Here is a 14,337-nt window from a genome sequence, read left to right on the forward strand (position 1 = left end):
CTACCTGATCATCCATTTCTGCAAAATATTTCCTAATAATACGGTGAAGCTCTATAATATGTTAATTTCATCTCCCATATTTTCAGAGATAGTACTGCTACTTCCACATTTTTTCAAAATGCATTATTGATGGTCTCATTTTGCAAAGCAGGATCTCTTTAATATACAAATCCTTCACTTCCATAGTTGTAATACACATTATTCAAAATTTACAAGGGTGACTTACTTTAGAGGACATGCAACATATTGCAATAAATATAGCTATTAAATATCTCATGTTTTACTGAATTTAATGCAAGTATACTTTTAATATCTTATACTAAAGGTTTTCTGGTATTGAAGACAAAAATCATTAAAAGCTTACTTAGTGAATACAAGTTGTCAAATACATAGTTCATCCGTACAATTTCATAATAAAGCTCATCATAGCATGAAGGAGAAGGAAGGAAAGTATCACCAAAGGTTATGAATAAGTTAAGTACATTCATCACCTAGAAAACAATAAATATCTAAGATAAATCTGACATATAATGGAACAAATTCAGACGCTAGAATGAAATCATAATAATTTTATATTATTCATATTGCCATAGAATTTTAACTTATTGTGAATACTGGAAGAAATGCTTATAATCAATAACATTATTTGCACAAATATTATATCTACAATTCAATATATATTTCTCAACACAACTCCAAAGATCTTCATATCTAATTGAAATATTTCTAATCAGGCCTGGTACCAGCATGTTTGGTGCTAAAAAACTTCAAGATTCAAAACTTTTAATCATGCAGATCATTTAATAAATTTCCTTTGTACATCCTTAATATATATATATATATATACATATATTTTTTAAATCTCTGCTCTTAAATTTGTTTCTCATTGAACATTTGATTTCAGATTTTACTTTAATTAGAAGTTTTTAATGTTAAGTTTATTATTATTACTATCTTATGAAGGCTAAAAGAAATTTGACATTCAAGCACCCTTCAGGATTTGGATTCATGAATACTTGGGCGTTTTCTAGTATTTTAAAACTCAGCTAACATACTGTCATTCTCGAGATAAGCCTGGTTAGCATGCTCTGTAAATCAGTGCTATAGGCACCTGCCAATGTCATCTATATGTTTATGCACGCACTGACTATAATTCACGCTTGGGAACATATAACTATATGAAAATGCCATATAACAGGAAAATTCCTTATACATCTGTAAAATTCAGGAATCCTCACACTAGAGAGTTCAATACTCTCTAAATAAAACATTTGCTAGAAAATTTCTCTACAAGGTTGAAATTCTTCCTATGATAATTGAATTTAAAAAAAAAAAAAAAAAAAAAAAAAAAGGAAAGAACACACACAAAATACAAAAAACTGTAAGAAACCTGAATTCACTTTGATGAAAATTTATATTAAAATGTAACCAAATATTTTTATTACAGCAACATATATATTTCATTTGAGTTCAAAAATGAACTGAATTTTTATGGCAATTGAATATGAAATAGTTGCAGTAGGTATGTGTTCAATCTTCAGAATGTACATCAAATTTGCAACTCCAGAAATGCAAATTTGTAATTGCAGAATATGATGAATCAACTTGATATGACATGCATAGTTAAAATATGTTCAGTATCAATCCAAACACATAAACCATTTCCTTAAACTATTAATGCATACTTTTAAATTAAGAAGTATGTTTTAATAAATGACAATATGTCTCCTGTTTTGGATTAAGTTCACAATTTCTAACGAAAAGGGACATATGCTTTCCCCGAAATGCTATGAACATCGCTTTAATTAATATAAAAAACGTGACACAATGTAATATAAAACATTTTAGCATTTATTAAAGTTGACATCAAATCAAAATTATTTTGTACATCATTACAAAAATTATGAATGCATATATACACCTACCTGTATAGAAAGATGAAATATATTACAATTTTTTGCAAGCAAACTTTCTTGTGTTATTAAAAATTTTACCAAACTGATCAAGGCTGAAAGAGAATACAATTTATAAAAGCTTTGTACTTAATAAAATTAACCACAGTATAACAAAAAAAGTCCAACACCATGCACAAATCTAAACAATGATGTCAAATTAAAATAACTATTTTGCGGCAAAAAATCAATACACTAAATCACAAAATTAACAAAATATTGGAGAACACAACATTTATTTTTATGTTTGAACAGAAATAATAATTCAACTCAATTGCAAGTTTGCTGATTGATGGGTTTTGCTCTCTCAAGCATTCTTTTAATTTTCTTCAAATACTGGGAAGTAGGAAAACTAGTAAATTAGATTTACCTGAAACCTTTTACTTTTACCAAAATTTAATACTTTAGTTACTGATATGAAATCTAATCATCATTTAACACACAGCTGGGGCAACACAGCTGTATTAGAGACAATGTAACTAGAATGCATGCCCACAGTGCTTGCTTAAGATGAAATAAGATACATGCAGAGAACACACATATTCAGAAAATTATTAGGGAACAGATAGACTCAGAAAATCATATTATCTGATAATATCAAAGATAAACAAAGATCTAGTTTTGCTTATAAACTTTTCTCCACATCATAATTCTAGTTCTTAAACAGAGTTATTTTATAAACCATCATTTGTGAAATCCGTATACAAATCCTTCACTTCCAAGTCATTTACAAGAAGTACAAAAAAAGGCACAGCAAACACTATCCACAACAAAAGGGATATAAATAATAAAAGCAGAAAAATGATCTTTTAGTTACAGGAAATTATAGCTTTTAACTATCAACAAGCATATGTAGAAGCTTGTTTAAAGTAGGATTTATGCATCCTATCCTTAAAGGTGAATGGGCTGGCTGCATGGGCATTTCGTAGTTTTCCCCAAGTGTAATGTGTACAAGTGCCAGTTTAACATAGAAAATTATCCTTGAAGGTATTCCCCTCTTATGAAGATAGCCCTTGAGTGCCTTATCATAATCAAATAAACAAAAATCATCTTTAAAGTACAATATTCAAAAAGTACTTGCTTAAAAAATGAGCAATGAATGTGAACAAAACCAGCAAAAAAATTCTTCCAGTAGGAAACACAAGGTTTTTTTTTTTTTTTTTTTTTTTTAAAAAAAACCTCAGGTGGCCCTTGAGTTTAGTGCCCTTCTCATACTCACCGAGAATGTTATAAAATGTTAAAGCACTTGGAAATTAATCAAACACTATGTTTATTTCTGAATCAAAACTTTTAATTCCAACATTCTAAATGCTATTTTTCTTGTTTTGCTGCTAGCTGTTGATAATTTCATTATTCATTTGCACACCTACAAAAGTCTATTAAATTACTCAACTGTAGTTCTGGATATAGAATGCAAGATTTTATAAGCATGGGGGGGTCTTATTTATAGATTGTAAGCAATGCAGAATCAACTCTGAAAATTCCATTCACTACTACTAACAGTTAACTACATTTATGAGAAAAATCCAGTTATGGTTCAACAGTCAGAACTGGGCTGTAGAAAATATTTTTAAAAACAAACTGTAGAAGTTCAAAGCAACTTTTTTTATGATGCCTTTGCTTTCACTTCCATAGCAGCAATAGAAATAAAACTCTGAAGTCTTTCAATTTCTTCTCTTTTTCTTTCAATGAGAAATTCTTTTTTTATTAATATAAGTTTGCTGACAACCACATTTATAATTCAATAGATCTGACGAGTAAAGAAGACAAAGAATGAACAGCTTTTCAAATCTCATGACAGTTTTTGAAGCACTAGACTCAATTCAAAAATATTTCTCTTATTAATTCAATTTTATATGACAAGTTAGCATCCGAACTTTTATTTACTTGCAGTTTATTTATCCCTTTTCCTACAAACTCCATTTCCCTTCACATTAACATTACTTTCTTTGTGAATAAATATATTAAAAAAAATATGACAATTTTGTATTCAATAAATTCTTAAGATCAGAGTATCTTTTGGGTAATTATTTATATGCAAACAATCAACATTCAACATAAAAATTAGAATAAGAAAAATATAAACACAACTCAGAAAGTCTAACTTAAGAATAGAAAAAATTCCCTAATCTACACAAATGGTGGTTCCAAGCCATACATATCATTGGAATTCTAGGATAATATTATATACATATAACTAATTATTGGCTTTCCTGCCTCGTTCAACTTAACAACACTACAGGTCCACTCTCCCTTTAGGACAAGTCGCATAGGTTCAACCTCCGCTATTGCCCCTCCAGGAGAGCGGCATACCACCTGGCTTTTGCCAGGCAGCACTGGTTGTTTGATTTACTACCTGCCAGTCACTCGGGCTGCCCATCGCAGTGGGTCATTAACCAGCAAACTGGGAGGGCGCTACCCACCCGGCTACTAGATTTGCCAGACTTGCTAGACCCCGGGGCCAGCCAATAAGTGGCCTTTCCCAGGGCCTTCAGAACCACCAAGTTCATAAATTTTATACCCCCACGGCAAAGACTACCTAGGCACAGATCCTAGCCAGCAGCTTTGCAGAATTCTCTACGTCGAGGGGGAGATATATAAGGATTTCAATTAATAAAATGTTCATAAAAAAATAGAATTTTTTAATTTAATTGTTTTCATGTAATTCTTCAGATGCTGATAAAAGCATTACACAGGAAGTCTTGCATATTGAGTAAGCTCGAAACTGATTAATAAATTATCATAACTGATTATGATAATTTATTTACCAACTTCCAAATGTACTTAAGGTTTCCTCTGAAATTTTAATACAGCTGGATATTTAGATAATTCTATTTTCATTCAGAAGTAAATCATTAATATAAAAGTACCTAAAAAAAGCTCTTAAATGAAATTAAACAAAAAACTGGGGTAAGTGTGAGAGAGAAAGAAAGACAAGAATGTTTCATTAATCATGACATAATTACTTCCTGAAACTGGATGAAAAGCTGAATATATTAATTTTTTACAATTTTCAGTTTGCCCAGTATTTTCTTGTAGTAAATACACGCAAGTGTGCATGAATGAGCAACACTTTTCTGTTAAAGCTATTCCATGCAGTTAGGTTCATTCATTTACCCATGCCTTTAGCTTTACACAAGACAAAATGGAATGACCAGAAACAGCAACAAAACATTTTCTGTCTTCACTAAAAAATTCTCTAAAAAGCCACTGAGAGAAAAAACAAACCTATGTAGCTTTTTTTCTTTCTGTGGATAAGTTTGCATCAATTTCTACAATTTTGTAGTGTCCACTGATTTTAATCTTAGGACAAGATAACAAAGATTTAGCACATACCTTTCTCATGCAGCTGAAAGTTATTAAACACTGGTAGTTTAACCCAGATTCGAATCCCGGCAAATGGGCTGACTGCATGGGTGTTTTTATAGTTTTCACAATGTGCAACACAGATACGAGCCAGTTTCCCTTAGAAAGTCCCCCACAAAGGTACCCCTTCCCACAGCCAGATAGCTCTCATGTTATTTGCCATTAAACCAAACAAGGTTCTCTCATATAAATATTCCCAGCAACTATTGTGATTCCTATGAAAGGAGCTTTGGTTCAAGAAATTCAGCAGAAATTAACTAATGACACCATAACTAAATGAACTGGTGATAATGAAAAGAATGTTTGATCAAAGAAATCCTGTTTGTGTTTAGACATCCTTTTATCCCAATAGGGACAAATGCATAATAATCATTTTGGCTTCATATTTTAATTTCATGAGGTTGTTACTCAAAAGTAATCTTCTTTGTGAAGACTTATCTGTTTTTTGAAGAAGCAGTACAGCTGCTTGTTCATCTCTTGGCAAATATTTAAGTCATAAAATCCACTGTACTACATAGTCATTCAAATGATGGTCATACCATAATAAAAGGCAATTATCACCAAGAAAGAAGCTAAAACAAATATGCACTGAGGAAATATGCCAAAGCAAAATCATTTAAAGAAAATTTAAAGGAAAAGTACTGAAATAACCTATTTTCATACAACATACCACTTTCCCACTCTCTCCCTATGTATACTTATCTGTATCTGTGTGCTTACATGTACAGACATAAACAAGCCCACAGTATATAAAATCATCACCTTAGTCCATTTTTTGTTACCTATAACAAAGAATGCAGTTACATATACAGGGTATCTCAAAATGACCCCATAAACTCTGCACAGCTAGATTCCTCGTTGGGAGTACATAAAAACTGCCCAAAGAAGCATACTTGTATGATCCATAGTTTAAGAGAAAATACAAAAAACAATGTATGACGTCACTGCCGGTGCAAGAAAAAAAACCACTTTATTGGACATATCAACAACAGTATTGGCATATCTTTCTAGACGATGTAATGTATTTTGCAGTAATTGACAAAACAGATAATCTTCTTAGTAGAACATAAATTTTATTTTTATTTTACGGAGATAGATAATTTGAAGAAAATTATTTTGTGGCAAAAATTTCATACAACTAATAGCTGGAAAAAACTTCAGAATACTAATCTTAAAAACAATTTCTTATGTTGCTGAGCAATGGTTACATAATACAAATATGGCATTGCCACTTCAACAATAAATATAGTTATTTGATAAATAACAAAATATTACAATGATAATGTTTAACGTTCGCTGCGGTGTATCGCTACGGTGCATGCAGACGAGCATTGGTGTGACAACACCAATGCTCGTCTGCATGCTGCTTGTACTTTGGTGGACCCCACGATGCTGCAACATGTGATGACAGCCATTCCACGCCATGCTCAAGCCTGCCTCGACATGCACGGCAGACACTTTGAACATCTGCTTTAAATTGTGCATATACTGCTGTTGATATGTTCAATAAAGTGTTTTTTCTTGCACAGGCAGTGACAGCATACTTGTTTTTCGCATTTTTCTCGTAAACTATGGATCATACAGGAACGCTGCTTTGGGCATTCCTGTACGATCCATAGTTTTGGATTATCAATAACCAGAAAAATTTCAAAAAACTATCAAATTGTTTGGGAAAAGTATTAATTATAATTATGTGTTATTTTCAAAATATGCTATACTTAATAAAATATATTCCTTTCAAAATTTAAATATAGGGTATGGGAAAACTGAATAACATGATAAAAAAAACAATGCCAAGCGCATATTCCAGCAAAATGTATACAGCAATTCGGCATTGAGCAATTGTCATGGAAGCAACAGGCAATGTCTGTGGCATTTTTTTTAAATCAATGATTTAAATATTTAGACAAGACAGGAATTTAGGCAGCTTGACATTTATAAGAAGAAATTGAGTACTGACAAAGTGGAATGGTAGCCATTATAATTACTATACTATCTACAAATAAGTATTTACACATCCCTGCAAATGACGAGGCGAGCGGTGATAGTCGGAATGCACCCTGAGTGAGCAGACCCATGAAACTGGGAGACACCGACCAATAGGTGAAGTCCCAAGAAATTTGGAAGAACCACAGTCAACTGATGGCCCACATACTGCAAGAGTTACAACAGGCATCCAGGAGTGTTGCTTTGATGAATACCATCCGTAAAGAAGCACACCTGCTTGGTTTTCATGGTCGTGCCGCCACCCATAACACACAGTGCTGTTGGATTCTGATCACGAGGTCCAACCACGGTGCTCACTTAATGTGGTGCAAAGCACATCAACAGTGTACCCTAGATTAGTGGAAATCGGTTCTCTGGAGCAGTGAATCAAGATTCACCCTCTAACTTTTGGATGGCAGGCTCTGGGTCTGGCGTCTGCATGAAGAAAGTAGCTTACTAGAATGCACAGTAACCACAGCAAAGGTAGAATTATGGTCTAGGGGTGTTTCTCCTGGCATGGATTGAAATCCCTGGTACAGATTCATAGTAAGCTCAACCCCAATGCTTACTACACTATTTTGGATGACAGCGTGCTTCCTACATTGCAGCAGTTTTACGGGTTGAACCCATGTTACTTTCAAGATGAGAACACCAGCTGTCATGTTACAAAGTCCACCATGGATTGGCATGAGGATAGTGGGGTTAACTGAATGGACTAGTCTGCTCACAGCACAGACCTGAATCCCATTGAGAACCTCTGGGACAAGTTGGATCACCAAAGTAAGGGGTGCAACAACATTAACATCGGTGAAGGAACTTAGATGTCTTTTCCAAGCTAAGTGTATGAAAATATCAACAGCCGTCACCTAGCTTGTGGAAAGCATGGCCCGGAGTGTTGCGACTGTAATTATAGCTCGTGGAGGCTCTACAAACAATTGAATATGAATAAATTTTGTTTTTCTTTTCTATCACAGGTGTCCAAATCCTTATTGGTACACAGGGTATTCTGCAAATTGCAGTGGAAATGGTACAGAAGAAAGATGACTCCATGTAAACAGAACTGTTTCCAGAATAATGAAGTTGATGCCACAGATGTTATCAGTAACAACTAGTTATTGAATGGAATGCTTTTCTAGAGACTTCACAAACTTGTAATTATTAAATACATTAACAATAATTTTGTGCATTTTGCATAGTTAATTATTTAATTAAATTGTTATCTTCCACACCTGGTGAATTATGCTGTGTTGAAGAACATAATAAATTTAGAAACTCCTACCTGTCCACAGTTCTTTCCAATTATATTGTAATCTTACACGACTTTTCTTTTGATGGCAAAGAATCCGATGTATAACACCTAAACAAAGGCTATATGGGGGAAAAAGAGGAATTAAAAAAATCATTATTATCATATTTGAAGCCCTGGTGAAGCAATGAGTAATTAAAATTACAAATCAATATCTCTAATTAAAAAATTACATTTTTAATGTGAATGTAAAATGAAATGTTCATTTCAAAACTAATCTAACTGAAAAAGGTATTCCTTCTGATCTAATAAGCAACACTAGAGTATATAAAAATGTATCCTCAATTTACTTTACCAGAGTGCATATAAGACTGTTAAACTATAGTAACATAATGAGTGAACAAGAAAGTAGTAAAAAACAAACTGTAGTGCTGTTCACAGATTGCCTGGTTATTGTAAAAATGAAAACCAATTCTCATTTTACTAAAAATGTAATGAAATCTAGAAGAAAAATTTTAACAAGCCTTTATAGTCATAATACTGACTGATCAAAGTAGAAGTGGGATATAATATTCCGAGAGGGAATAACAGGAAGCACATATCAATCTTCATTATAGATTTTTCACATGATCTAACTAATAAGAGTTTGATATTTACCTCATAAATTTTACAGCTCGAAAATCGCTAAAACTGTATATTTGCTTCACTTTTATAAATATCCATAATCAGACAACAAAAATAGTAATTAAATAAAATATAAAAAGAAACTGAAATGGTTCAGATATTTACATGCCTGAAAGGACTCATTTTCCCTGCAGTATCCGCTCTTCTTCTCACAAAAGACATATGAATTATTTTCTAGGTCGTTTCGTTTTTTTAGACCAATATTCTTCATTATTCCAATTTCATTTGTTATCATGTAACTTTGTCAGTCACTTTTCACATGATAAAAATTCACCCTCTTCAGTTAACTAACATTGTGACATCCCTTTATCTGAAATGTGATACGAATAACAAAAGTGATATGATGCAAAAGAAACAATGAGTACAAACGGAAAAATTCAGATTTGAGACCAATAGCCCTTTCACCCTAAATAGCAGGCAATAAGGGCTCCATAAGATGAAACTGCATTTAAAGAAATTAACAAAAGTGGTAGCTCAAAACAAATATTTTTTGTAGACAACTTCCTACAATTCACTTAACTATGCAGCACAATTCGGAAAACCATCTAGTAATGTGTTCAGAAATTCACCATGAATGATGAATGATTTGACAAGAAACAATCATGAACATCATCCTTCAGTATTGGGAGAAGCCAAAAATCAATTAAGCTGTGACATCAGATCTGTACAAGGCATACAAAAGCAACTTTGATGTTGCTGTCACTAAAAAACATCTGACCAAGAGCATTCTGATGAGATGCAGCATTACTTTGATGAAACAGCATACCTGCACTTTTTTCAAAAAACGTCTGACCAAGAGCATTCTGATTTTGATGAAACAGCATACCTGCGCTTAAAAAAAAAAAAAAAAAAAAAAAAAAAAAAAAAAAAAATTCTAGAACTAAAACACTAAAGAAATAGCACAGCAAAAAACAGGAAGATTTAAATGGAATTACTAACAAAAGCAGAACTACATCTTTTTAAACAACAGCATTGTGAAACATTGTCTCCTAATGGCATTATTCGCTGTTACCAGAACTTATTAACTAAATTACATACTATTATTTGCTTTCTTTTTTAAAACATACTTAACACTTCCCCCTTGTGAATAAAAAAAGAATAATAATAAACTAGAAGAAAAAGTCACACAAGCTCCATCTCGTCACAAAGAATCAACAGTCGCGGTTTAAATAGAGGTTTAGTCATAATGTCAGCAGCTTGTTCCTCTGTAGTTACTTGCTGCAAAATAATTTGCTTTTCTAGAACTTTGTCCTGTATAAAAAAAGTGCTTGATAGTGATGTGTTTCATAAATTGATGAAATTCAGGATTTTGTGAGTCTCACTCACTATCTACTTGAATTACTTGGAACTTCATGTAACTTGATAACATCACTAAATAGTTGCTTTAACCAAATTACTTCTCTAGAACATTTATTAACTGCAATTTTCTCTGCTTCTGTTGACAAAGTTGCAACAACTGGCTGCCTTTGGCTAATCCATAATATAACTCCACCACTATATATTATCACTACGCTATCTGTAGGTTTTCCTCGTTCTTCACATCCTCTGAAATCTGCATAACACTCTAGTATAGTTTGTATTTATTCTTGTATGTAACACCTTTAGTAAGAGAACCTGTTATATATCTGAATACATATTTCAGTTTGATCCAGTTGTCTTTTGAAGGACTTTCAGGAAGACATGAAAGAATGCCGATACAATAAGCTAAATCCGGTCTTCCTAACACATCCTACAGCTCCTGAAACTCCTACAGCTTCTCTACAAGAGAAAATTTCTGTGTTTCCCTAATCTTCCTTTTTCTTTTCAGTTAAACTTTCCTTCAAGATAGATGTTAACATTGGTTTACAATCTTCCCTTCCTAATTTCTGAAGAATTTTTCTTGCATAAGCTTGTTGACTAACTTTGATACTTCCACCTTCAAGATGCTTGATTTCAGGTTCAAGAAAGTATACTGCCTGTTTAATTGTGACTCTGAACTTCGACTTCAATTCTCTAAGAAATTTTTCAAATTCCTGTAGACCTGTTGATGATACCAAACCATCATCTACATATAAGCATATGATTAGCTTTTTGCTACTTTTCTTTCTTATATGTATGCACAGATCTGCCTCACTTGTCTTGAAGCAAAGTTGCGACATAAAGTCTCCAAAATATTGATTCCAAAAATGTAATGTGCGTTTTCATTATATAAATTATGTTTCAGCCTAAGACTTTGTCAGAAACATCACTATATCCTTCTGGTTACTGCATATATACAGGTTCTTCAAGTGTTCTATATAAGAATGCTGAATAGACATCAAAATGAGAAAGATGCATTTTCTTGTTGGCTGTATACCGAGAATTGAATTAATAGTTCCTAACTTTGTTAGTGGACTATATGTTTCATTGTAATTAACTTCAAAACACTGAGTAAACGATTTGGCAACAAGTCTAACCTTGAATTTATCAACAGATCCATCAGGGTTCTTTTTCTATTACAAACTCACTCATATGGCATAGCTTTAGCATCCTTTGTTAATTTTTCTAAAGTCAAGATTCATTTTCTGTCAGTGATGTCATCTCAGAATACATAGCTTCTTTCCATTGTAAACTTTGTTTACAGCTGATCGCTTCTTCATAAGTAATAGGCTCTTCAGAACGAGCAATAAAAATTTCATCTATCATTATATAATTTTCAAAACACTTTAGCTTCCTTAATTCAGCTCTACTTCCCAGGTATCGTGATTGAGCATTATTTTGCAAATTTATATCTTCACATTATTGTTCTTTGAAATTCGATATATTTCTTCATTGTATTCTTTTTCTGAATTACCTTTTTCACTAAAAAGCTTTTCTGAATATTCCTGATACTCAGAACTAAAAATTAGTCTGCCTTGATCTTGAATAAACAACTATACGCTTTCTTCACAATTTCTGAGCTGCTCACTGAATATAACATCACGTGAACAGACAATACTTTTGGCTTCTTTAATACTTAGGGAGTATCTTTTGTTTCCATCATACCCAATTAAATAAGCTTTTGCAGCTTCATTATCCATTTTCTTTCGTCTTTGCTAAGAAATATGAGCATAATAAACAGATCCTATTATGCACAGATGCTTAATTCACCGTTTCTTTTTAATAATTAGCTCAAAAGGACTCTCAACCTAGTCCTTTTGAGCAAATTATTAATTACAAAATTAGCAAATCATCAGTTGAAGGCCTGATGCTGTCAACTGATGATTTGCAAGTTCTGTTTAGTACATACATGACTGTGTTAATTAGTTCAGCCCACATTGCTGCAGGAAAATGAGCTTCTGAATTCGAGCACTCAAACGTTCTTGCCATCTTCATTATTGCACGCATATGTTGTTCACTGAAGCCATTTTGCTTTGGAAAATAAAGTGCTCTTAGAGTTTGAATTATTTCTTTAGAATGCAAAATCACATGCACTTTGTCACTGTTAAACTCATCTCTGTTGTTGCTGAGAAATTCTTGGACTGTATGTTGCAAATTTTTAGCATGTGTAAGCACATGCTTTAACATACTTGCAACTTCAGACTTTTCCTTGGCAAAATAAATATACCACAACATTGTATACCTGTCTTTAAACACAACTAAGTCTCTTTTTTGCTGGAAAGATTCATCAAAAGGTCCACAAAACATTAACTGAAATTAATTCACCTGGCTTGCTCTCTTTCTTTCTTACGTCAAATAATAAATTATGGACTTTGCCAAAAATACATAGTTGACTCAACATTCCTTCATATGGCACTTTAATGCCTCTTTCTCAAGTGTGTTCTTGGTATGACGTTTATCTTGATGCCTCTGTCTTTGATGATATAACTCGAACAAGGGTCTGCTTTGGCTGCATGCACTTATATAATTTTCTCAGTCATAACTGGTTCAACAGGTACCCTTGTTAAAGTACCATATACAGGGTTATTAAAAAAAGAAAGCGCAGATTTCAAACATTTATTTCTTCCAAACTACAAAAGATGGAAACATGATTCTAAAATTAATGGATAGAGAAAAGTTTACAATTATGGTATGCATTCAATGTATGCATTCAATAACTGCAGTTTGTATGGTTTCATGTGCAGATGATATTTTAGAACTCACCATACCATTGGTTGAGAAATTTTAAGTTCTCTGCTTGCTTGCGATGTGGATTTCTTTGGGCTCCTTTCATAAAGTGTATGAATATGCTTGACATTCTCGTTCAAAGTGCATGGACGTCTCGTGCTTTTCCCTTTGCAGATGCAACCATCTTCTACGAATTTTCGATGCCACTCATAAATTTGCTTATGACATGGTGGTTGTTTTATTAAATTGACAGCGAAATGCTTGCTGAACTGCAACAATGGACTCTAGTTTTGCCAATTGTAGAACACAAAAAGACTTCTGCTGTGGTGTCGCTGCCATTTCACTACAGACTACAAACCGACAATACCAGAAGAAACAACAGCACCAATGCGGCCACAATTGGAACTTTCACCCGTACTAAATTGTACACTTTTCTCTATCCATTAACGTTAGAATCATGTTTCTATCTTTTGTATTTTGGAAGAAATACATGTTTGCAATCTGCTCTTTCTTTTTGAATAACCCTGTATAATGTGAGTACCGATCAGCCCTACTTGATCATTAACATTTAACCAGCATTCTGTAGGTGTTGCAATGAATTTACTATTCTGAATTTACTATTCTGATTATTTACTATTCTGATTTCTTGTTCTGAGCAGCAAGTAAAGAAAATAAATTTCTGTTTGCCTCAGGTACATATAAAACGACCACCTTCAGATTTTTTATGTATAATCGAGAATTGTGAAATAGTGCCAACCAAAATAGATCAAACAATTACATCTTTGCAGTTTTGCCATTGTGAAGATAACTGCTGAATACTGATAACTGATGCTGGAACAGCTACAGCTTGGTGTGTACCGAGAGTAAGAGGTGAGAAGAGTAAGAGGTCTACAAGGGCGAGAAGATACATCCTTTTCAAAAAATTTATCCATTAGAAGTATCAGCAAAAAATGATATTGATGTCTTGAAAGCTTCTAGAAAATGTGACATATCTGTCAGAACTATTCCCGACACTTCCATAGAGAACACTGAAGTGAG

At 32.9% G+C, this 14,337-nt stretch overlaps 1 protein-coding gene across 3 annotated transcripts in view; it reads right to left on the reverse strand.

Moving 5' to 3' along the window:
* Positions 1-14,337, reverse strand: part of LOC118190041 (armadillo-like helical domain-containing protein 3) — a 168,445-nt gene that overhangs the window by 31,677 nt on the left and 122,431 nt on the right. For all 3 annotated transcript variants that reach the window (XR_004758349.2, XM_035360729.2, XM_035360730.2), the window contains exons 20-22: positions 8,584-8,672; positions 1,926-2,008; positions 365-491 (exon numbers count right to left, since the gene is read on the reverse strand). Coding sequence is in view for 2 of the 3 variants with exons in the window: in XM_035360729.2 (XP_035216620.1) it covers positions 365-491; positions 1,926-2,008; positions 8,584-8,672 (299 nt within the window). In the remaining variant the exon portion in view is untranslated. The remainder of the gene's footprint in view (positions 1-364; positions 492-1,925; positions 2,009-8,583; positions 8,673-14,337) is intronic.

Source organism: Stegodyphus dumicola, chromosome X2 (assembly GCF_044657685.1).
Source record: "Stegodyphus dumicola isolate Sdum_Otavi_A_Nest chromosome X2, ASM4465768v1".
NCBI classification, from domain to species: Eukaryota; Metazoa; Arthropoda; class Arachnida; order Araneae; family Eresidae; genus Stegodyphus; species Stegodyphus dumicola.